This window comes from Cricetulus griseus (genome assembly GCF_003668045.3).
Source record: "Cricetulus griseus strain 17A/GY chromosome 1 unlocalized genomic scaffold, alternate assembly CriGri-PICRH-1.0 chr1_0, whole genome shotgun sequence".
Classification (NCBI taxonomy): Eukaryota; Metazoa; Chordata; class Mammalia; order Rodentia; family Cricetidae; genus Cricetulus; species Cricetulus griseus.
Window position 1 is genome coordinate 172,852,241 of NW_023276806.1, and position 25,399 is coordinate 172,877,639.

Genomic DNA, 25,399 nt, shown 5'->3' on the forward strand with positions numbered 1-25,399 from the left:
TGTGAGTACATACAATGCCTGTCTTTTTGTGCCTGGGTTACCTCCCTCAGAATGTTTTCTTCTAGTTCCATCCATTTGCCTGCAAATTTCAAGATTCCATTGCCTTTTTTTTCCGCTGAGTAGTACTCCATTGTCTAAATGAAACACATTTTTTTCTATCAATTCTTCAGTTGAGGGGCATCTAAGTTGCTTCCAGGTTGTGGCTATTACAATTAATGCTGCTGTGAACATAGCTGAACAGATGTCCTTGTTGTAGGAATGTGCTTCTTTTGAGTATATGCCTAAGAGTGGAATTGCTGGATCTTGTGGTAGACCGATTCCCATTTTCCTGAGCAATCGCCATACAGATTTCCAAAGTGGCTGTACAAGTTTGCACTCCCATCAGCAGTGGAGGAGTGTTCCCCTTTCTCCATATCCTCTCCAGCATAAACTGTCATTGGTATTTTTGATTTTAGCCATTCTGACAGGTTAAGATGGTATCTTAGAGTTGTTTTGATTTGCATTTCCCTGATGGCTAAAGATGTTGAACACTTTCTTATGTGTCTGTCAGCCAATTTTAGATTCCTCTATTGAGAATTGTCTATTTAGTTATGTAGCACACTTTTTAATTGGATTATTTGGTGTTTTGGAGACTAGCTTCTTGAGTTCTTTGTATATTTTGGAGATCAGCCCTCTGTCAGATGTGGGGTTGGTGAATATCTTTTCCCAATCCATGGGCTGTCGTTTTGTCTTGTTGACTGTGTCCTTTACCTTACAGAAGCTTCTTAGTTTCAGGAGGTCCTATTTATTAATTGTGGATCTCAGTGTCTGTGTTACTGGTGTTATGTTCAGGAAGCAGTCTCCTGTACCAATTAATTCAAGGGTATTTCCTACTTTCTCTTCTAATAAGTTCAGTGTGGCTGGGTTTATGTTGAGATCTTTGATCCATTTTGACTTAAGTTTTGTGCATGGCGATAGACATGGATGTATCTGCAGTCTTCGACATGCCAGCAACCAGTAATGCCAGCACCATTTTTTGAAGATGCTTTTCTAGCATTTGTACAGACACATTTGGGAATGCCCTCAATTTTGGCTGTTATTTATGGTATTTAGATAGATGTGATTGTCAATTTCAGGGTTATTCTTATGAACTTCTATTGAATACAAATTTTATAAAGCTCTCAGGACTCTAGATCCATGACTTTATTTGATAACTTGATGTCTCCAGTTTCCTGAAAGGTAGATTTGGAAGAATGTTATCAGGATGTACTGAATATGACTTTCTTAGGTATGGTCTGTCTTTGAAGTTGAGGTGAGTTTCTTGTATGCAGCAGAAAGAAGGATTCTGTCTTCTTATCCATTCTGCTAATCTGTGTCTTTTTATAGGGGAATTAAGATCATTAATGTTGATGGATATTAATGACCATTGATTATTGTTCATTCTTGTTTGTTTTTGATTTGGTGATGGTGGTGAGATTATGTGTGGGATTCCGTCCTTTTTTCCTTTTGGCTGTTGGTAAGTTGGTATTATCTATTGCTTATGTTTTTCTGGTTGTAGTTAATTTCCCTGGGTTGCAGTTTTCCTTCCAGTACTTTTTGTAGGGCTGGATTGGTGGATATGTATTGTTTGAATCTGGTGTTGTCATGGAATATCTTGTTTTCTCCATCTATAATGATTGAAAGCTTTGCTGGGTATAGTAGTCTGGGCTGGTATCCATGGTCTCTTAGTGTAGGCAGAATATCTATCCAGGACCTTCTGGCTTTCAGAGTTTCCAAGGAAAGGCCAGGTGTGATTCTGATAGGTTTGCCTTTATAGTTTATTTGACCTTTTTCCTTTGCCACTCTTAATATTTTCTCTTTGTTGTTTATGTTTGGTGTTTTGATTATTATGTGGCGTGGCGAGGTGACCTTTTTTTTTTTTTTTTTGGTTCAGTCTATTTGGTGTTCTGTAGGCTTCTTGTATTTTCATTGGTATGTCTTTCTTTAGGTTGGGAAAGTTTTCTTCTATGATTTTGTTGAATATGTTTTCTGAGGCTTTGAGTTGGATTTCTTCACCTTCTTCTATACCTATTATACTTAGGTTTGGTCTTTTCACGGTATCCCATATTTCCTGGGTATTTTGTGATAGGGATTTGTTGGACTTAAGATTTTCTTTGGTTGATGAACCTATTTCCACCAGTGTGTCTTCAACTCCTGAGATTCTCTCTTCCATCTCTTGTATTCTGTTGGTTATGCTTACATCTGTAGTTCCTGATCATTTACCCAGCTTTTCTATTTCTAGCATTCCCTCATATCATGCTTTCTTTATTGTCTCTATTTCAATTTTTAGGTTTTGAACTGTTTCCTTGAGAGATTTATTGATATCTTGTATTTTTTCGTTAGTTTTTCTTCCATTTTAAGGGATTTTCTCATGTCCTCTTTGAGGTCCTCTATCATTTCCATGAAGATGCTTTTAATGTCATTCTCTTCTTGTTCATCTGCATCATGATGTTCAGGCCTTACTGGTGTATGGTTCCTAGTCTCCGGTGGTCTCATATTGGGTTTTCTGTTGTTGGATGTGCTTTTACCTTGTCCTCTTCTCATCCTTTCTTCTGGTGGGTGTAGCAAGAGTTTCTTGTTCTCCTGGTGGGTGTGGGACCAAGGTTCCCTTCTGGTAGATGCAAACAGATCCAATACTCTGATGTTGGTCCTCTTTTCTTGGATGGAGGTGTCACTGTTACCTGGGTGTCGGCAGTGTTTGGGCCTGCCGGGTCCCACCAGTCCGGAAGTTGGAGTCAGAGCGGTCACTGGGCCTAGGTGTGTCGGATCCCACCTCCAAACTCCTTCCAGCACGCAGGTTGCTGTGTCAGATGACTCTGAGCAGCGACTATGAACTGGAGCCGGAAACAGCTCCTGGCCTACCTGGGCCAGCGAATGGAGGCCAGGCTGCCTCTGGGTTTTAGTTCTCTTTCTTAGTTGTGTCTTTGTGTGGCTAGGGTATCAAAGTTATTGTAGCCTCGTAAAAAGAGTTTGGCAATGTCCCTTCTGATTCTATTGTGTGGAGCAATTTGAGTACTATGGGTATTAGCTCTTCTTTGAATTTCTGGTAGAATTCTGCAGTGAAGCCATCTGGCCCCAGGTTTTTTTGGTTGGGAGACTTCTGATGACTGCTTCAATTTCATTAGGGGTTATAGGTCTGATTAAATTGCTTATCTGTTCTTCATTCAATTTTGGTAAGTGATATCTGTCCAGAAAATTGTTCATTTCCTGTACATTTTCAAATTTTGTGGAGTACAGGTTTTCAAAGTATGACCTGAAGATTATCTGGATTTCCTCAGTGTCCATTGTTATGTCCCCCTTTTCATTTCTGATTTTGTTAATTTGCTTGTTCTCTCTCTGCCTTTTGGTTAGTTTGTTGATTTTCTCAAAGAACCAACTCTGTTACATTGATTCATTGAATGTTTTCTTTGTTTCGACTTTATTGATTTCTGCCCTCAGTTTGATGATTTCCTGGCATGTACTCCTCCGGGATGAATTTGCTTCCATTTGTTCTAGAGCTTTCAGTTGTGATGTCAATTCCCTGGTGTGACTATTCTCTAGTTTCTTCATATGAGTGCTTAGAGCTATGAACTTTCCTCTTAGTACTGCTTTCAAAGTGTCTCATAAGTTTGGGTATGTTGTGTCTATATTTTCATTGAATTCTAGGAATTCTTTAATTTCTTTATTTCTTCCTTGACCCAGGAATGGCGCAATTGCGTGTTCTTCAATTTCCATGAGTTGGTAGGTTTTCTGCAATTTGTTTTGTTTTTGATTTCTAACTTTAAGGCATGGTGGTCTGATAATACACAGGGGATTATTCCAATTTTTTGTACCTGTTGAAGTTTGCTATGTTGTCAAGTATGTGGTCGGTTTTTGAGAAGGTTCCATGTGATGCTGAAAGAAGGTATATTCTTTTGTGTTTGGATAGAATATTCTATAGATGTCTGTTAATCCCAATTGGGTCATAACTTCTGTTATTTCCTTTGCCTCTTTGTTAAGTTTCTGTCCAGTGGTGAGAGTGGGGTGTTGAAGTCTCTCACTATAACTGTGTGAGGTCTTATTTGTGATTTGAGTTTTAATAATTTTTCTTTTATGAATGTTGGTGCCTTTGTATTTGGGGTATAGATGTTTAGAATTGAGACTTCTTCCTGATGGATTTTTCCTGTGATGAATGTGAAATGACCTTCTTCATCTCTTTTGATTGATTTTAGTTTGAAGTCTAACTTGTTAGATACTAGGATAGCTACCCCAGCTGTCTTTGAATTCGAGGTGTGTTTCTTGTATGCAGCAGAAGGATGGATTCTATCTTCGTATCCAATCTGTTAGCCTGTGTCTTATTATAGGCGAGTTAAGACCATTAATATTGAGGGAAATTAAGATCCATTGAGTATTTATTCTTGTTTATTTTTGATTTGTTGTTGGTAGTGGTATTGTATGTGGATTTATCCTGATTTTTCTTTTGGGTTTTTATAAAGTGGGATTATCTATTGCCTATGTTTATGTGAGTGTAGTTAATTTCCTTAGGTTGGAGTTTTCCTTCCAGAACTTTCTGTAGGGCTTGGTTAGTGGTTACCTATTGTTTAAATCTGGTTTTGTCGTGGAATATCTTGTTTTCTCCATTTATAGTGATTGAAAGCTTTGCTGGGTATAGTAGTCTGGGCTGGCATCCCTGTTCTCTCAGAGTTGGTAAAATATCTATCCAGGTCCTTCTGGCTTTCAGAGTTTCCATGGAGAAGTCCATTGTAATTCTGATAGGTTTGCCTTTATATGTTACTTGGCCTTTTTCCCTTGCTGCTCTTAATATTCTTTCTTTATTCTGTACGTTTGGTGTTTTAATTGTTGTGTGACGAGGGGACTTTCTTTTGTGGTCCACTCTATTTTGCGTTCTGTAGGCTTCTTGTACTTTCATTGGCATGTGTTTCTTTAGGTTGGGAAAGTTTTCTTCTATGTTTTTGTTGAATATGTTTTCTGCACCTTTGAGTTGGGTTTCTTCACCTTCTTCTATACCTATTATCCTTAGGTTTGGTCTTTTCATGGTGTCTCATATTTCCTGGATATTTTGTGTTAAGGATTTGTTGGACTTAAGATTTTCTTTGCTTGATGAATTTATTTCCTCTAGTTTATCTTCAGCATCTGAGAGTCTGTCTTCCATCTCTTGTATTCTGTTGGTTATGCTTGCATCTGTGATTCCTGATTGTTTACTCAGCTTTTCCACTTCTAGCATTCCCTCAGTTTGTGTTTTCTTTATTTACTCTATTTCAGTTTTCAGGTCCTGAACTGTTTCCTTCAGCTGTTTAATTGTATTTTCTTGGCTTTTTGTGGCTTTCCTTGCTTTCTTGCATTTTTTCGTTTGTCTGTTCTTCCATTTCTCTGAAGGATTTTCTAATTTCATCTCTTAGGGTCTCTATCATCTGCATGTAGTTGTTTTTTAAGGTTGCTGTCTTCTGCTTCTTCTGTGTTGAGATGTTCATGTCTTGCTGGTGTAGAGTCCCTAGACTCTGGTGGTGTCATATTGGTTTTCCTGTTGTTGGATGTGTTCTTTATTGTCATCTTCTCATCTCTTCTTCCAGTGGGTACAGGTGGTGTCTCTTCCTTTCCCGGTGTGTATGGGTCCCGTGTTCTCTTCAGGTGGGTGCAATTGGCTCTGATACTCTGATGGGTCTCAAGGTGGGTGCAGGCAGGTCTGAGGCACTCGCTGTCCTGGTGGGTGAGAGCAGGACTGGTACAGAGATGTCAGCAGACTCTGGGTTGCTTGGTCCTCAGGGACAGAGTCGTCCTGTCTGCAGACCCTTGGGCAGGAGTTCCCAGAGTGGGCAGGCAGAAGTTGGACCCAAGTCAGGGACCGAAGAAGCTCAACTCTGCACTCTGTGGGGGCCAGAATAGCCCAGAGATTTCAGCAGAGTCAGGGTCCCTGGGTCCTCAGGGACAGATTCAGTCTGCCTGTAGACCCCTGGGCGGGATTTCCCAGAGTGGGCAGGTGGAAGTTGGGCCCAAAGCAGGGGCCGAAGCAGCTCAACTCTGAACTCTCTGCACTCTGTGGGAGTCGGAATAGCCCAGTGATCTCAGCAGAGTCAGGGTCCCTGGGTCCTCAGGGGCCAATTCAGTCTGCCTGCAGACCCTGGGATGTGATTTCCCTGATTTTTAAGAATTTTTATTTCTACTTTAAAAAATTTTTTTTGGGGGGGAGCTACAAGAGAAGAGGGCAGAGGGGGAGGATTGGGAAATGCGTGGGATTGGGGCACATGATGTGAAATTCTCAAAGAATCAATAAAAAATTAAAAGAAAAATGGTAAATGGTTCCACATTGTTTTTTTCTTTTTGGCCAGGCTGGCCTAGAACTCACAGAGATTTTTCAAGTACTGAGATTAAAGATATGTGCTCCACCACTGACTGGTTCCTCATTCTTCAAAGGGGTAGAAACCCTGGATCTCAGCATTGTAACCAGCTTTGGATTTGTACAAAAAATTTTCTTATACAGCACAAAACCCTGTGCAGCCACTTGTATTGTGTCATTTATAGGAGCTTTCAGACAGAGGCTAGATGTTCTGAATTTTGATTTGACTGTAGCAGCTTGTGGACACAGGAAATGCAGGGGTTGCCTGGGAGAAGCAGGAGCATTGACTGAGTTACTTTTCCCTCTTACCAGGCGCTGTTATGTGGGTTACTTGTGACATGTCCTGAGGACCCACTGAGGTATTTAGAGAAAATGATCATAACTATCATTCAGAGTGGCCTGGAAAACCTTCTTTGGTAAGTGCTGTTTTGATGTATGATAGGCGAATGTTCTGAAGGCCAAGAACTTCAAATAGTGTCATGATACAGTCTTGGCAATGAATGTTTCAAATCAGGGTCTTGTTAAAGAATCCCTCCCTGGGCTGTTAGCACCTCAAAATTTAATGTGAACAATATACTCACTGATTTTCCCAGTGTGAGAATGCAGTAAGCTCCCACCTGTGCTCCTAGGACAGAGTGTGTCAGGTGAGGCTGAGAAAAGCTGACACAGTGTTCTCGGGAGCTCAGCACATTCTGTTGATTCTGACCTCAGGGAAAATATCTCCCCCACCACACCCCTGCCCCTCAGGGAAAGTATCCCCTCATCCCTGCCCTCTTAGGGAAAATATCCCCCCCATACCCACCTCCTTAGGAGAAATACCCTCCCACCCCCACCCCTCCCTGACATGAGAATCAGTGACCCAGTTGTAGAATTACTTCAAATGGAGTTAATCTTGCCCTTGCCCTCTAATTTTATTAAAGGGACATGTGCATTGATCCATCACTGAAACCAAAAATTCGAAGACTTTCTGAAACTTACTTGGAACAACTTTTTGGACTGGATGACCAGCTGGTAATTAATCAAGTATTTTGAAACACATCTTAAGTTCATATGGAAATACTCAAGCAGATTTGAGGTTTTACCAGGGGTAGGGGTGTCAGAGGTCAGAATCTGAATTGAGGCCACCTAGGAAATCAAGAGGTTAATCCACACCGAGCCAAACAGGTCCCCAGTTCTAAAGAATGGTCAGGCAAATTCTTCTTTCTGACTGTCTACCGTTCATTTTCCCTCTCTTCCTCTCATAGACAGAAATAGCATTGTGAAAGCTGGATTTAATAGCACACAAGCTGCATTCCCAACATTCAGGAGGCTGAGGCAGGAGGATGGAGAGATTGAAGGGCATTTTGGTTACTGTGCCCTGAAAATGTGCTTTGGCTTGTATCACATGATGCATCATGGCTTCAGCTCTGAGCCCTGACTCCTGACTTTCCTGGGTGTGGGACATGGTTGTAAAAGCAACACTTCCCTGGAACTTAGTTCCAGGCTGGATGAACTGAACAGTGGACAGATTCCTGTGGCTCCCATTGTGAGGCCTGATAGAGTGGGCTTCTTTAACTGCTTTGGTGCTAGGGAAGAAAAGCTACCCAGCCTGTTGACTTCTGTATTGGCTAAAGTCACATTTGGCTGGTTGCAGTAGCCCTGGCTTTGGACCACAAGTCTACCCAGAGCAGTGTAGGTATTGCTTCCTCTCCAGTGTTGTGCAGTCTTGGCAGGCAGTGGGCTCAGGTGGTATGTTAGATAGGTTTATGCCAATTTGAGAGGAAGGACTATTTTTTAATCCTTTTTTATTTGAATTAGAAACAAGATTGATTTACATGACAATCCCAGTTCCCTTCCCCCCCTTCCCCTACCACCGCCCCCCCCAACTAAAACCCTACCTATCACATACCCTTTCTTCTATTCTGAGGAAGTACTCTTAATGAAGAAAATGCCTCCATAAGATTGGGCTGTTGGCAAGCTGGTAGGGCATTTTCTTAGTGATTGATGTGGGAAAGCCCAGCCTACTGTGGGTGGTGCCATTCCTGGGCTGGTGGTCCTGGGTTCTATAAGAAAGCAGGCTGAGGAAGCCATGAAGAGTATCTTAGTCACTGTTCTATTGCTATGCAGAGACATCATGACCAAGGCAACTCTTATGAAAGAAGTCATTTAATTAGGCCTTGCTTTATAGGTTCAGCACATGGTTGGAGCCTGATGGGAGTACCATGGGAGCATGGTGGCCTTCTAGCACTAGTGCTGTAACTGAGGACTACATCCTGATCCACAGGCAGCAGGCAGAGAGAGACACTGGGCCTGGTGTGTGCTTTTTGAAACTCTAATCCCATCCATAGTGACACATTTCCTCCAACAAGGCCACAACTCTTAATCCTTCTAATCCTTCTCAAATAGTTCCACAACTTGGTGACTAGGCATTCAAATATATGAGCCTATGGGGGCCATTCTCACTCAAAACCATCCCAAGGAGCAAGCCAGTAAACAGCACTCCTCCATGGCCTCTGCATCAGCTCCTGCCTCCAGGTTCCTGCCCTCTTTGAGTTCCTGTCCTGATTTCCTTCAATGATGGACTGAGATGTGGAAGTATAAGCCAAACAAATCCTTTCCTCCCCAACTTGCTTTTGGCCATGGTGTTTTACCACAGCAATAGGAACTCTGACTAAGATTGGTGGTGACAGTTGCCTTTAGTGGCTTCAGGTACAACGCAGGAGCCTCAGGCTAGGCTGTCCACAGTTTCTTTTCCCAGAGCTGAACTGGATCCCAGTGTCTGAGCATCTGTTAACTGTGGCATCCAGGCTACCTCAGCCCCGGGGAGAGGCTTGTGGGGACAGATGTGATACTCTTGATGTACTCTCCTGGTTCTTTTTGAACAACATCAACATGCATTCCAATAGAGTTCCAAGATTGGACTTCTCTTTACTATTGGAACAGTATTTGTCTTAGTTAGGATGTCTATTGCTGTGAAGAGACACCATGACCATGGCAAGCTTAGGAAGAAAACAGTAAATTGGGTCTGGCCTTCAGTTCAGAGGTTCAGTCCTTTGACCTCATGATGGGGAGCATGGTAGTGAGCATGGAGACCTGGTACTTGAGCTGAGAGGGCTACATCTCGACTCTGAGACAACAGAAAGTAGAAGCCTGTCACACTGAGGGAAGCTTTTTGAGATAAATACCTCAAAGCCCACCCCCACAGTGACACACTTCCTCCAACAAGGGCATATCTACTAATAGAGCCACTCCCTTTGGGGGCCATTTTCTTTCAAACCACCACAGTCATGTTAGCTGCAGACCTTAGGAACATTTGAACCTGGGCAGTATCCTGAGCTGAGATGAAGAAAACAGTGGAGAAGGAATGATTAATGGCCCAGTTATAGTTAGACAGGAGTGAGACATTGCAGTTGTAGAAGTGATTACAGGTAGCAACGTTCCAAGCATTTAATGCAGACAGAAGTGTTGGCAGATGGCTCAGGAGGTAACGTGACCTGATACACATCTGCTGGCTTGAGTTCAGTCCTTGGGATCTAGATGATAGGAAGAGAGAACTTTTTGTCTCCTACAAGCTGTCCTTTGACCTCCACATATGAGCTGTGGCAGGCACACATACAGCATAAATTAGTAAAAATGTAATAAATTAATTTTTGAAAGCTAGAAGGAAGTTTTTTGGAAGTGATTACCATAAAGAAGTGAGGAGATACATGTTTGAGGAGATACATTTAATTGGACCTGCGCATACCCAGTGTGTATTGAGCAACACATTACAATGTATATCATTAATATGTGTACTTTTTGTTTGTGTGTTCCTTAAAATAATTGTGAAAAAGAAAAACAGAACAAAAACAGTGCCATTGTTTTACATAATTGCAACAATTGTTGAATATCTCTGAGTGCTAATTATATTCAGGCATAATTATTCCGTTTCTGAATTTCCCAAATTGTCTCAGCAATGTCCTCTTTTTTTAATGTTCTGTTCAAGTCAGAATTCAGAGTTCTCGAATTGTACTTGGTTTCGTGCATCCACTAATTTGTCTGTAATTGAGGACAGCTCTCCTGTCTTGTTTCTATTAAGGGAATCATAAAGAGTCTTACAAACTTCTTTGTTCTAGTCATTTTTGTCCCTAGCTTTTCTATATTTACTGCAGAAATTTGATGTCACTGAGGTTCTTTCCCCACTTTTTTTCTAAAAATTAAAAAAATCTTTATAAAATAATTCTATATGTATGGTTGTTTTGCCTACATCTGGGTACCTCATGTGTGCAATTCCCAAGGGGGCCAGAAGAGGGCACAGGATTCCCTGGAAGTAGAGTTACGATGTTTGTGAAAGACTGTGTAAGTGCTGGAAATCAAACACAGATCCTCTGCAAAATCAGTCAGGGCTCCTAACTGCTGAGCCATCTCACTGGTCCTTTGCATTTTTCTTTTTGCATGCTAATGCTCTATCAACTTGGGAGGCCCATATGGTCTGACTTTGAATTAATGCATTGTGAGTCATTAGAAGTCCTTTGGGTTTTATCATAAAAATTAATCACAGGTGTTCAGAATTACTGCTCACAACTGACAACTTGAACTCAAATGATTAAATGTCCTGTAGGCAACAGCATAATTATAGATTAGTTGTATTCTACACTGCATACAACACAGTTTCAGAGTACTAGTGCCAGAGAGCTGCTGTTGTTGAGAATACTGAATGTGCAGCTAGGCGTGGTGGCATGGACTCACAGGCTGCTCTTGTATAGGACAAGGCTTGGGTTTTGTGCACCGTCATGGCAACACACAACAGTCTGTAATTTTACTTCCAGGGGATCTGATACCTTCTTCTGGCTTCTGTGTGCACCAAGTTGTCACATGGTATGCATTCAGGCCAATATTTAGACACAGAAAAAAATATTTTCTTTTAAAGAATACTTAATTTGGTTTAGAGACAATTCTTTTTGTTCCTAAGGTGGATATATTAATCTATTAGGTAGTTTCAATAAAAGTAATACATTTTTTGTTATCTAAAGTAATTATTGCTCAATGTTGATATCACATACTTTTCTCTTTGATATAACTATGCTTTTCTGGTTATATGTAACATTATAAAATGTGCAATTAATATTGAGATCTAATCTATCCCCCTTTTAGGTAACTGATTTTAGTGATTTTTAGTTTCCTCTTTTTTTCTATTTTTTTCCTTTTTTAAAATTTAAATTAGAAACAAGCCTGCTTTACATGTCGGTCCCAGCTCCCTCTCCCTCCCCTCCTCCCCTGCCCCCACAAAACCCCACTCCATTCCCCCCTCTGCTCTCCAGAGAGGATGAGGCCCTCCATAGGGGATCCCCAAAGTCTGTCATGATCCAGGGCAGGGTCTAGGCCCTCCCTCATGTCCAGGATGAGAGAGCATCCCTCCACATGGAATGGGCTCCCAAAGTCCATTCACATGCCAGGGATAAATACTGATCCACTGCCAGAGGCCCCATAGATTTCTGAGGGCTTTTCCCTGACACCCACGCTCAGGTGGTCTGGGTCAGTACCATGCTGGTCTCCCAGCCATTAGTCTGGGGTCCATATGCTCCCCCTTGTTCAGGCCAGCTGTTTCTGTGGTTTTCAGCAGCTCCGTCTTGACCCCTTTGCTCTCAACTCCTCCCTCTTTGCAACTCAGTTCCAGGAGTTCAGTTCAGTGTTAGCTGTGGGTGTCTGCCTCTGCTTACATCAGCCCCTGGATAAAGGCTCTAGGATGACATATAAGATAGTCATCAGTCTCATTATCAGGGGAGGGCATTTAAGGTAGCCTCTCCACTGTTGCTTAGATTTCCAGTTGGTGTCATCCTTGTAGATCTCTGGAATTCTCCCTAGTGCCAGAAATCTCCTCGATCTATAATGGCTCCCTTTATTATGATATCTCTCATCCTGTCTCTTCTATTCTTCCCCCAACTCAACCTTCCTGCTCCCCCATTTCCTCCTCTCCCCCCTATTTTCCCCCTCTCTTTCTCTCAGCTCCCTCTCCCCTCCCCCAGGCTCCCAGGCTACTCAGGAGATCCTATCCCTTTCCCCTTCTCTGGGGGACCATGTATGTCTCTCTTAGGGTCCTCCCTGTTTCCCATCCTCTCTGGTGGTGTGGATTGTAGGCTGGCCATCTCCTGCTCCATGTCTAAAATCCAAATATGGGTGAGTACATACCATGTTTGTCTTTTTTGTGACTGGGTTACCTCACTCAGGATGATTTCTTCTAGTGCCATTCATTTGCCCAGAAATTTCAAGATTCCATTGTCATCCCCCCAACCCCAGTAGTGCTCCATTGTGTAAATGTACCACATTTTGTCTATCCATTCTTCAGATGAGGGGCATCTAGGTTGCTTCCAGGTTCTGACTATTACAAATAATGCTGCTATGAACGTAGTTGAACAGATCTCTTTGTTGTATGAATGTACATCTTTTGGGTATATGCCCAAGAGTGAAATTGCTGAACCCTGAGGTAGACTGATTCCCATTTTCCCAAGGAATCACCATACTGATTTCCAAAGTGGCTGTACAAGTTGGCACTCCCACCAGCAGTGGAGGAGTGTTCCCCTTTCTCTACATCCTCTCCAGCATAAACTGTCATTGGTGTTTTTGATTTTAGCCATTCTGACAGGAGTAAGATGGTATCTCAGAGTTGTTTTGATTTGTATTTCCCTGATGACTAAGGATGTTGAGCACTTTCTTAAGTGTCTATCAGCCATTTTAGACTCCTCTATTGAGAATTCTCTAATTATGTACCCCACTTTTTAATTGGATTATATAGCATTTTGGAGACTAGCTACTTAAGTTCTTTGTAAATTTTGGAGATCATCCCTTTGTCAGAAGTGGGGCTGGTGAATATCTTTTTCCCATTCTGTGGGCTGCTGTTTTGTTTTGTTGACTGTATCCATTGCCTTACAGAAGCTTCTCAGTTTGAGGAGGTCCCATTTATTAATTGTTGATCTCAGTGTCTGTGCTACTAGTATTATGTTCAGGAAGTGGTCTCCTGTACCAATTCATTCAAGGGTACTTCCCACTTTGTCTTCTAATAGGTTCAGTGTGGCTGGATTTATGTTGAGGTCTTTGATCCTTTTAGGTTTTGTGCATGATGATAGATATGGATCTATCTGCAGTCATCTACATGTCTGAATCCAGTTATGCCAGATGCTTTCATTTTTCCATTGTATAAATTTAGCTTCTTTGTCAAAAATCAGGTGTTCATAGGTGTTTGGGCTAATATCAGGGTTTTCAGTTAAATTCCATTGGTCTACCTGTATTTTTGTACCAATACCAAGCTGTTTTCAGGACTATAGCTCTAAAATAGAGCTTGAAGTCTGGGATGGTGATGCCCCTGGAAGTTCCTTTATTGTACAGGGTTGTTTTGGCTATCCTGGGTCTTTTGTTTTTCATATAAAGTTGATTATTGTTCTTCCAAGGTCTCTGAAGAATTGTGCTGGTATTTTGATGAGGATTGCATTGAATGTGTAGATTGCTTTTGACAAGATTGCCACTTTTACTATGTTGATCCTACCTATCCAAGAACATGGGAGATCTTTCTATTTTCTGGTATCTTCTTTAATTTCTTTTTTTTAAAGTCTCAAAGTTCTTGCTATACAGGTCTTTCACTTGTTTGGTTAATGTTACTGCAAGATATTTTATGTTATTTGTGGCTATCGTAAAGGGTGATGTTTCACTGATTTCTTTCTCAGCCCATTTATCTTCTGTATGTAGTAGGGCTACTGATTTTTTTGAGTTAATCTTGTATCCTGCCACTTTGCTGAAGGTGTTTATCAGCTATAGGAGTTCCCTGGTAGAGTTTTTTGGGTCACTTATGTAAACTGTCATATCATCTGCAAATAGTGAGAGTTTGACTTCTTCCTTTCCAATTTGTATCCCCTTGATCTCCTTTTGTTGTCTTATGGCTGTAGCTAAAACTTTAATGACAATAGTGAAGTGATATGGAGAGAGTGGACAGCCTTGTCTTGTTCCTGATTTTAGAGGAATCGTGTTGAGTATCTCCCCATTTAGCTTGATAATGGCTGTTGGCTTGCTGTATATTGCTTTTATTATGCTCATGTATGTACCTGTTATCCCTGATTTCTCCAGGACGTTTATCATGAAGGGGTGTTGGATTTTGTCAAAGGCTTTTACAGAATCTAGTGAGTAGTGAGACTTTTATTTTGCAGTTTCTTTATATGGTGGATTATATTGATGAATTTTCATATGTTGAACCATCCCTGCATCCCTGGGATAAAGCCAACTTGATCATGGTGGATGATTTCTCTGATGTGTTCTAGGATTCAATTTGCCAGTATTTTCTTGAGTATTTTTGCATCAATGTTCATAAGGGATATTGGTCTGTAGTTCTCTTTTTTTGTTGTGCCTTTGTGTGGGTTGGGTACCAAGGTAATTGTAGCCTTGTAAAAAGAGTTTGGCAGTGGCCCTTCTGCTTCTATTTTGTGGAACAGTTTGAGGAGTACTGGTATTAGCTCTTTGAATTTCTGGTGGAATTCTGCACTGAAGCCATCTGGCCCTGGGCTTTTTTTTTTTTTTTTTTTTTTTTTTTTTTTTTTTTTTTTTTTTGGTTGGGAGACTTTTGATAACTGCTTCTATTTTGGTAGGGGTTATAGGTCTATTTAAATTGCTTATCTGTTCTTGATTCAATTTTGGTAAGTGATATCTATCCAATTGCCCATTTCTTTTAAATTTTCCAATTTTGTGCAGTACAGGTTTTCAAAGTATGACCTGATGACTCTCTGGATTTCCTCAGTGTCCATTGTTATGACCCCCTTTTCATTTCTGATTTTGTTAATTATCATGCTGTCTCTCTGCCTTTTGGTTAGTTTGGATAGAGGTTTGTATAATTGATTTTCTCGAAGAACCAACTCTTTGTTACATTGGCTCTTTATGTTGTTTTCTTCTTTTCTACTTTATTGATTTCAGCCCTCAATGTGATTATTCCCTGGCATCTACTCCTCCTGGGTGAGTTTGCTTCTTTTTGTTCTAGAGCTTTCAATTGTGCTGTTAATTCTCCAGTGTGACTATTCTCTAGTTTCTTCATGTGGGCACCTAGTGCTATGAACTTGAAAGCATTGCTTTCAAAGTGTCCCATAAATTTGGATATGCTGTGTCTTCATTCTAGTTGAATTCTAGGAAGTCTTCAATTTCTTTCTTTATTTCTTCCTTGACCCAGGAATGGTGCAATTGCGCATTATTCAATTTCCATGTGTTTGTAGAGTTTCTGCAATTTGTGTTGTTGTTGAATTCCAACTTTAAGCCATGGTGATCTGATAGGATACAGGGGATTATTCCAATTTTTTTGTATTTGTTGATGTTTTCTATGTTGCTGAGTATGTGGTTGATTTTAGAGAAGGTTCCATGTGGTGCTGAGAAGAAGGTATATTCTTTTGTGTTTGGATAGAATGTTCTATAGATGTCTGTTAATCCCAATTGGGTCATAACTTCTGTTAGTTCCTTTGTCTCTGTTAAGTTTCAGTCTGATGGGCCTGTCCAGTGGGTGAGAGTAGGATGTTAAAGTCTCCCACTATAACTGTGTGAGGTCTTATTATTTGAGTTTTAATAATGTTTCTTTTATGAATGTGGGTGCCTTTTGAGACTTCTTCCTGATGGATTTTTCCTGTGATGAATATGAAATGACCTTCTTCATCTCTTTTGATTGATTTTAGGTTGAAGTCTAATTTGTTAGATACTAGGATAGCTACCCCAGCTTGTTTCTTGGGTCCATTTGATTGGAATATCTTATCCCAACCCTTTCTCTGAAGTAATGTCTGTCTTTGAAGGTGAAGTGTGTTTCTTCTATGCAGCAGAAGGATGGATTCTGTCTTCGCATCCATTCTGTTAGCCTGTGTCTTTTTATAGGTGAGTTAAGACCATTGATATTGAGGGATGTTAATGACCATTGATTTGTCATTTCTTGTTTGTTTTGGATTTATTTTTGGTGGTGGTATTGTGTGTGAGTTTTTCCTCTATTTCTGGCTTTTGGTAAGGTGATCGGGATTCTTCTTCATCCTCTGCAGTTTACTGAACGGCACCTTGGTGGTAACAAAAGGGTTTTGTGTATGAAGGAATGCTCATTGTCACTTGCTTTTCAATTCTCTATTTAACAAATGCATTTAAATAAATACAACTTTAGAAAAGTAATTTTCCTAAACTTGTAGACATTTACTAACAACTTCTATTAAGCAAAGTCACTGCAACAATTTAGACTAATTACAAACATTACTTTTGAGGAAGAGTCTTGCTATGTAGATCAGGTGGACATGGAATACCTGCTGTGACTCATGAGTGCTGGTAAAGGCATTCTTTACATTTCAGATGCCATTAATAACAGGAAATAGCACACACAAGTACCATAGAATTGCTATTATTCTCCTATGCTACATTTAAATTTACAGAAAACAACATTAATCTAACTCAAATCATGATTCCCATACTTTGTTGCATAGAAATATTTAAGTTTGATACCTTCTCAGGAGCGAGTAATTATCCAGTCTCTTATTTATTTATTTATTTATTTATTTATTTATTTATTTGAATTCTTTTAGATAGGGTTTCTCTATGTAGGCCTGGCTGTCCTGTACCTCATTCTGGCCTGTATCTCACAGAGATCCGCCTGCCTCTGCCTTCCAAGTGCTGGGGTTAAAGGAGTGCACCATGATGCCTATCCCTAGCCAGTCTCAAAAGAAAAGGAATACTGTGACAGCTAGCAAGGTTCAGGATTTGGTTGCCAAAACTTCTTGTCTACAGCACAGGATTGGGATCATTGCATTATTTCAAAATTTGACACAATGTAAGATCTTGGTGATGTTTTAGTTCAAAATTACAAAATTTAAAGTCACATGAACTTGTTGGAACTGTATTTGTACTAGTACTGTGCACAGAAGTGAGCATAAACCACACTCTCACATACACATGCAAAAGAAAAAGTCAGAAACCTTCTTGGTCCTTAATAGTAGTCACGTGAACAGAACAAATGTGTTACTGTCATGTTTTCTCCCCCAAGAACATACGGAAGGCTAGTCACTTCAAAATATCTTTGGTGTCCCATGTTTATTGTGAATAGTTTTGTGGATAAGTTTGTTTTTCTTTAAGCAGATTCCATGATTTATATTTTTTATATTTTGTGGTTTTCTTAGTCCTTCTTGGTGAAGCATTCTTATATATTGTTTACAGGAGAGAATATAATTTTACAGTACTGACAGGCCAAAAAAAACCAAAAAAACAAAAAAAACAAATCAATCCTGATAGTAGCCTACAGACTGCAGTTGCTTTTTCTTTTCTTTTTGAGCCAAGGTATCCTGCAGCTCAGGCTGGCTTTAAACTTGCTATGTAGCTGGGAATGATCTTGAACTTCTGACCCTCCTGGGGGGCGCACCTGGAGCTCTGAGGGAGTTAGGTTTATGTGGGTGAGATTGGGAGAGATTAGTGAAAGGAGTAGAGAGTGAATGTAATCAAAATGCAAATCAAATTCCAGAGAATTTATAAAAATAGACAAGAATATGACCAATGAAAACTAGGTGATAGACATATAGAATGTAATTGCTAAGCATGTAAGTGGTATTAACTTCTCCCTTCTTCTCCCCAGAGGCAGTTGTTGTCCCAGTTCCTTGTTGGTCTTGCAGAGGCAGCCTCTCTATTCTACTTCTTTTCTTTCTTGACAGGATCTCACTACATAGTTATGGCTAGACTGGAATTCACTACATAGACCAGGCTGGCCTTGAACTCACAGAGCTCTACTTACTGTTGCCTCCCAAGTGATGGGATTAAAGGTGTGTGCCACCATGCCTAGCTTTGTCCTATTTATTTCTAATATGCAGTTCATTTATTTATTTTAGGTTACTCCAGAGTTGATGATAAAAGCATGTACATTTTACACTGGACATTTAATAAAGAGTCACTTTGGGTAAGAAAGTGTTTTCCCATACTATTTCTTTGTCCTTGCTCTTTTATCCCTGCTGTTATCCACACAGAGGAAAACTAACTGTGCTTCTCTTAGATTTGATGAGCTATATTTAGCTAGAATACTCTTTCTCTGAAATACAGCTTGTCTAAAATCCTTGGATTTGGATATGTTTGGGAACTTAAATTCCTTTTAAAATCACCATTAAGGTGATTCTCTGGGTAAACTGAAGTTATGAGACTGATGTTACCCCAAGATGTGTTTATTTTATTAAAAATATGACTGCCATATAACATCTTAATTACCAGGAATTCTTCAAGACATTCCCCAGTTTACAGGCGCGTGCGCGCGCGCGTGTGTATGTGTGTGTGTGTGTGTGCTGTGATTTTGAAGGGATAAAGGCATCTCACTTCTTATTCGTCTTAATCTATTTACTACTATATTACCCTAGTCTCAATGTAATATTTTGAAAATAATATTTTTCTGTATCTTTTACCTGCAGTGGTTGGAGGGAAGTTGCAATACCTCGTATAAATCAAGAAGCTATCATGGCTGAAAAAATGAATAAAGCGATAGCGCACTGCAAGTTTAAATGTCAAAAATTGGTTTTTAATCACTGGTTATCTTATGTGGAAAGCCATAAAGAAAGGCTTTTAGGTAAATATAAACACTGTAGTGCTTAATTTTGGTGTTCAATTATATAATGAATCAACAAACTAATAGTTAAACCTAGAGAGCTTGTGATTTTCATGTGTAGAGAATTGTTATAAAATGAACCAATTAAAAGTGCTCACTGTAAGGCCCGGTGTGGTGGTACATGCCTAATAGCACTCAGAACCCTGTGACAGATTCAGGGAATTCAAGACCGGCCTGAGCTGTAGAGTGAGACTAATGGCAGCTTCTTGAGGACCAGCCTTGATGCCCCCTCAGGGTTCAGGCAGGACGCTTCAGCAAGCAGGAGATTTAGAAAAATCTGAGGGTGAATGAATGTTCCCTTTTCCACACTGTTTCTTTACTGTTCTGTTTCTATTGTAATTCTCCTGTCCCACTTCTGATTCCTCCTAGCTGCTGCTTCTGGTCTCAAGACTCTCCTTCAGGAAACTTAAAGCAATAAAGAAATTACAAGAGTTGTTTCTCATTGGTCAAGAACACATTCCTAGGGCAAGTGATAGGGAGTTGAGCCATTGCCATGGCAGCACAAGGGTCCAAGGTTACTGAAGAGAGACGTGACCAGAGGGCAGATGGCACAGTGAGATAAGCTTGGAGACATCGTCTTTTGTTAGCAGACTGACAAGCAAAGAATTGATGTGCTTTTCTTAGTAACCTTGGTTGGATATCTGTAGGTCTGACCTTGTGCATAGCTGTAAGGTTTTGAACTTTTGATCTGTACACCAAAAGCCTTTAGTCTAGTTTAAACTTGCTCTGAGGTGAAAGTGAGCTAATTGTGTGCAATTAGTCTGAGCAAAAGAACAAGGCAGGCTGTTAAGTGTCTTCAGTCCTTGTCAGACAAATAGATCCAGTTATGAAACATGTCCCAATATATAGTCTATATATCAAAACTATACAGACAAATGAAAAGTCATCTTCCTGACTATCCACAGATATATGTGCCAAACAGATGGAATGTTTTCATGAAATAAACACATGAGCAATGAGAAAACACCAAAAGCTATTCTTAGGGAAGAAATGAAGTGACTCATGAGAGAAATTACAGACAGGACCAAGTGATGTCCACAACCAGTAACTCCTTTCAGGGAGGGGTTCCCTATCAGACAATCACTCATCTGGTAGGTCAGCCTGTTGAACACTAGTTATCACCTGACATGAGAGCTTGTCATAACAAAACAATAACAAAACCCAGTGATTTTGTTAGATTTGTTTTAAAACATTTTATTGCAATGGAAAGTACTCACGATTAAAATCAAATCATCCATCCATCAATACATACATTTATATATAATATAATATAATATAATATATTTGTATGTATGTATATATAAATAAGGATCTACTGTTAGCTTCCTTGTGTGGTACTGAACCTAGGGCCTTGTACATAGCAAACATTCCTCCATGGGGCTATATCCACAGACCTGCTTTTCCTTTTTCCTTTGAATCTCTAAGTCTTGTTAAGTTGCCCAGGTGGGCCTTGACCTTGCAATCCCCTAGTCCCCTGGTAGCTGAGATCACAGGCCCCGACCACCAGACCCAGCTACTTCAAGCATAATACAGAGCCATTTTCTTTGATTGTGATGCATGGACAAGACATATATGATCTTGACAGGGTCAGAGGACCCCAGCCTTTTGGTGGCAATTTTCTGGGTACTAACTTATACCTGTGGCTGTGACAAATGAGAAAAATCAGTCCATCTCACTCTTGCTCTTGTGACAAGGTCTTACTATGTAGCCTAGGATGGCCTTGCACTCAAGACAATTCTCCTGCTTCAGTCCTGGTGTTCTGAGATTACAGGTGTGAGTTACCCCACCCAGCTGAAAATCATCTCCTTCTGAACATTGTTGTCTGTCCCCATCTCCAAGTGGACTGTGAAGGTTTTAACATAACCATAATGAAGGGCTAGGGACTGGCTAACTGGCTAGCACATCACAAATAATGCTCTTCAAAACACCGAATGAACTGCCCGCTCTTGAGAGTCCGGATGCCTTGCATTAATTTTTGTCTCCTCTGTCCGTCTAGGCTCCTCTTGCCTCTCAGCACCTTTGTCCATCTTATGTGGCTTCTCACTCTGTTTCCTCGTCATGTTTCTTTTCCTACTTCCACCCCTTCATCTCTAGTTGCATCACTCCTGTGCTTTGCCTTTCTCCCCACAGCTCCCACGCACACTCAGGTGGAACTGCACGGTGCTGATGCTTCCCTTCCTTTGTCCCATCTCTGCTCTCCCTAGTCCTGCCTGTGTCCTTCTGTAGTCCCATGTTGTCTTATGCCTCCCTCACTCACAATGCACAGTTATAGAGTTTTATAAATACACTTACAAAGCATAATTTAAATCAAGTCATTCCAAAGTTACAACATCTTTTGGGGCTGGAGAGATGGCTCAGCCAGTTAAGAGCACTGGCTTTTTTTCCAGAGGACCCGGGGCTCAATTCCTAGCACCCATATGGCAGCTCACACCTGTCACTCTAGGGCCAGGGGATCTGATGTCCCTTTTTGACTTCCACGGACACCAGGCATGCACTTGGTCCACAGACATACATGTAGGAAAAATGACACATACATTTGGTATCTATTAAAAAAATCCCAAAGTTACATAATCTCATAAAAGACCCAAGTTACATTTTTATGGTGATAGTTCACGGACATTGTTCCTCTTTTTCTGTCAAGGTTCCCCACACTCTTTATCATAACAACTGCAGAAATTGTACATTTCAGTCTGAAAGTGTTGACGTTTGTAAGCTAATTTGTTTTTGAAAAGATATTTTATTAGGTGGACAGACCTGTGGCACTGTGTCAGGAGCTGGATTTAGCTCTGGCGTTGAGCTCTGCTGATAATTGAGATGGCTTCCAAACCGGGAAAAAGCAGGGTGTGGGGAGTTAATGAGAACACACCATCATGAATGCACATTCAGTTCTCAGTTGATAGCAACAGCCCAGTGTGAGAACTGGTCATTAACTAAACTAGCTGAGTTCTGGCTTCTCAAAGACTTGAGGTTTTAGGACAGAACTGATGTTCAGAGAGGTTGGCAGGTAGAACCAAAGAACAAAGGCTTTAAACTTTCACCTGTGATACTGGAAACTGCTTGCTGCCATGTTTTGTGCTGTTCACACAACATTTAAGTGAAAAAAACATTGCCAAAGTTTAAATATCAGAAGTATTCACATACAATTCAAATACCTACTTTCAGTTGAAAACAAAAAACCCAAACCAAAGGTAAAGAGAAAAACACTGAACCTTAACTTCTGAGAAGAAAAAGGGGAGCCTGCAGGCAGGTGGTACAGCCAACGCAACCAGCATAACCAGCACAGCCAGTGCAGCCAGTGCAGCCAGCACAGCCAGCGCAGCCAGTGCAGCCAGTGCAGTCAGTGCAGCCAGCACAGCCAGTGCAGCCAGCACAGCCAGTGCAGTCAGTGCAGCCAGCGCAGCCAGTGCCGTCAGTGCAGCCAGCACAGTCAGTGCCGTCAATGCAGCCAGTACAGCCAGCACAGCCTGGTGCAGTTAAGGAACCTGCCTGCTCCTCAGCTTGTTTGCTTTTTCTGGCTCCTGTGTTTGAGTTATGGATCTCTGATTGGCATGTATCTGGCAATCTGTTTAATTCTAGAACACATAATTCAAAGACATTGAATATGAACACTACATGGTGATTATGTTTCTTGTGAAATGCTTAGAATTCCAAGTTTTGTAAAAGATAAATTTGTTTTTTTAAAGAAATATATATTTCTATTATACCTAGTTTCTAAGGGCAAAGGGGATATTTACAGGTTTAAAAAGTTTCTAGAGCACTATCTAATGCTATCAACAGTAATTAATTTTAGTGTGATTAAAATGAAGCACAAATTGTCAGACACATTAGTGTATTATTTTTAGAAACAGCTTTCACTACATGCAATAACCTGATACTTTTCCTGCAGCCTCACTGTTTCGGTTGCGACAGATCTTCTCTATCCAAAGGCAAAAAGTTATCCTAGCAAAATGGAAGGAGAATGCCAGACGCAAGTGTAAAAGAAGAGAAGAAAACTTGGTATGATAGTAGACACTGTTTGTTTGAAAGAAGGAAATATTATTTTAATATTTTGCTTAAAGATATTGATGAAGATACTAAGAGTTCTGTTTAATTCATATTGAGATATTAGATGTCTAAGTTATGAGAATCTCTGATATGAACAAAATAAACATGGTAAGGACTCAGTAAATTGTTCCTTTTCTAAATAAGATTAAGTTGCTTTCCTTTTCCAACATTTAATATATCACAATTTCAGTAATACATTTTTAAAATTACTAACGGCTAAACTTGAAGAAATATTTGTAACTAGGACACCCACCCATAATTTAAGCAATTAAAATAGAGGACCCGAGGAAACACCTGCAAATTTAAAACTACTTTCTTCTGCTTATTTCTGCATTTTATTGCTTCACTTGTTTTAGAACGTTCAGAATACTTGAATCAGATGCAGAGATATGCTTGAAATTTTTGTAGTTACATCATTTAATAGGCAATAATTTTGTGATTAGTCTTTAAAATGCAAAGTTGAGATAATAGGAAAGAGAAAAAGAAGTTGAAATTAAATCCTTGCCCTCCGAGGGCAGGACCAACAATCCCACTCACCCACAATCTGTTAAGCTGTTGGACCTGTCAGTCCACACATGCAGGAAGATTGTGTGTGTGTGTGTGTGTGTGTGTGTGTGTGTGTGTGTGTGATGCTCGGCTGTGCATGAAGCCGGTTCAATCTTCTTTTCTAGATCTGTACAACTTACAGACATTGAACTGGCTTTTTTGCATGCTGTCCTCTATCCTTTCCCCATAATGGAAACCATGTCAACATTGCCAGTTGTGTATCTTGGCCTTGGGGACCACTGTGACTCTTCTTATGCCATGCTTGCAACCATTTTGTGTACTACTGCCCCACTGATCACTGGTGCTCTAACAGTGAAAAGTTGGGGTTCTCTTGAGCCTGATGTTTGGCATGCTTTGGTTGGTGTATAGAGTGTATATTAGCAACACTCTACTATCCCTTATATATTGTGGTTAGATGAGTGTTTAGGAATCCAATCCCCTTAGCTATACAATTTCTTGGTCAACAGTCATTCGGCAATCATTGAGTAAAGATAACAGGTGTGTGCAGGAAACCAAGGAAGGCGTTACCTCTGCATGTTGGCTTTCCAATATGCACCCTTCCTGAGATTGCATGGTAAATACCTCATACTAAAATTATGTACATGGGTTTGGGAGAGGTATGTGCAAAATACTCATTGACCCATAGAAGTGCTTTCTCATTACAGCTTTCAGGAACTGTGTCACGTCAAAGTGTGGTTTGCTGTAACAATAAATCTGAAATTTTTCCCCAATTCCTCTCTTTTGGTTATCACCTTGCTAACACTTCCTTCCGTGTCCCTAAACACTAGTAATTCCATTGCTCAACACTCTGCTTTGTGGCCCACAGTTCTTTCATCTCTAAAATAGGAGAGGACTTCAGGTCTTTTAGGAGGAGGTCTATGCCAATATTTATGACCACTAATGGAAATGGTCTGTAAAGGCTGAGATGGTTCAGGGAATTTTGTGTTTGTGTGGAAAGTCATCACTTGGGTCAGAATGATAATCAGAAACGTGTAGCTGGTGCTAATGTTATGCCAAGTCTGTGCTTTCTATGGATCATTGCATTTGACACTTAAGGCAATTCCTTGAGATTTACAGCTTATTTTCATTGCAGATTTTAAATCACGAACTTCAGTTGAGGAACTGGAAATCCAAAGCAACTGATGAAAAGAGCCTTGGCCCTGAGCAGAGTTACTCTGAGGCTGTTGTCACGAAACCTGTAGAATTTGACATCTCGGCATTACCCCAAGAAGCAATAACGCAGGTGTGTAGGACTCTGTTGACTATGGTAAGGCCTTGCAATTTGCAGATAGCATGGAGTTAGGGTGAGTATGTGTTGCCTGTAATTTCCTTCTTTATGATTAACCTGCTCATGTCCTGTGTTTCCATCATAATTTATACTTGTTTGTTATAGCTCTTTATATGTTTTGGCAACATTAACCCTTTATTGATAATACATTTGAGTATTTCCCTCCACCACATTTAACATTGTCTTTTTTTGCCTCTGGAGTGTTTTGATGGCAGGAAGTTTAAAGCTTTAGGCAGTGAAGCCCACCACTCTCACACTAACGATTTCTCTTCACGCCACATTAGTATGCCACTCCCAGTGGTTTTCCTAAGTGATATCACACTGTAGACACATACATAGCTGTTTTTTTCTTTCTGTGACCTTTTTTGTCTTTGCAAATATTTCCTTGTTTATCAAGGCTTATGTTATACATTGTAAGATATCATCGATGACCTTCAAATAATTTCACGCTCCTTTGCATGTACTGTAAGCACCCATGACACCGTGCTCTTGTTCTTCCTTTTGTGGTTTTAGTTACTGTTGAATAGGTCTGCTTCCATATATTCAGAGCTCTACAGTTCTGAAATTATATTTGCTTTCAACATGATCACTCTCCAGCATGTCTCTA

General features: G+C 40.4%; 1 protein-coding gene across 1 annotated transcript in view; it reads left to right on the plus strand.

Annotated features, from left to right (window-relative positions):
* Fbxl13 (F-box and leucine rich repeat protein 13) overlaps positions 1 to 25,399 on the plus strand; it is a 198,368-nt gene that overhangs the window by 21,317 nt on the left and 151,652 nt on the right. Inside the window, exons 2-7 of the mRNA XM_027393433.2 lie at positions 6,644 to 6,747; positions 7,252 to 7,342; positions 18,154 to 18,221; positions 18,721 to 18,875; positions 22,801 to 22,910; positions 24,598 to 24,747. Of these exons, the coding sequence (XP_027249234.1) occupies positions 6,644 to 6,747; positions 7,252 to 7,342; positions 18,154 to 18,221; positions 18,721 to 18,875; positions 22,801 to 22,910; positions 24,598 to 24,747 (678 nt within the window). The remainder of the gene's footprint in view (positions 1 to 6,643; positions 6,748 to 7,251; positions 7,343 to 18,153; positions 18,222 to 18,720; positions 18,876 to 22,800; positions 22,911 to 24,597; positions 24,748 to 25,399) is intronic.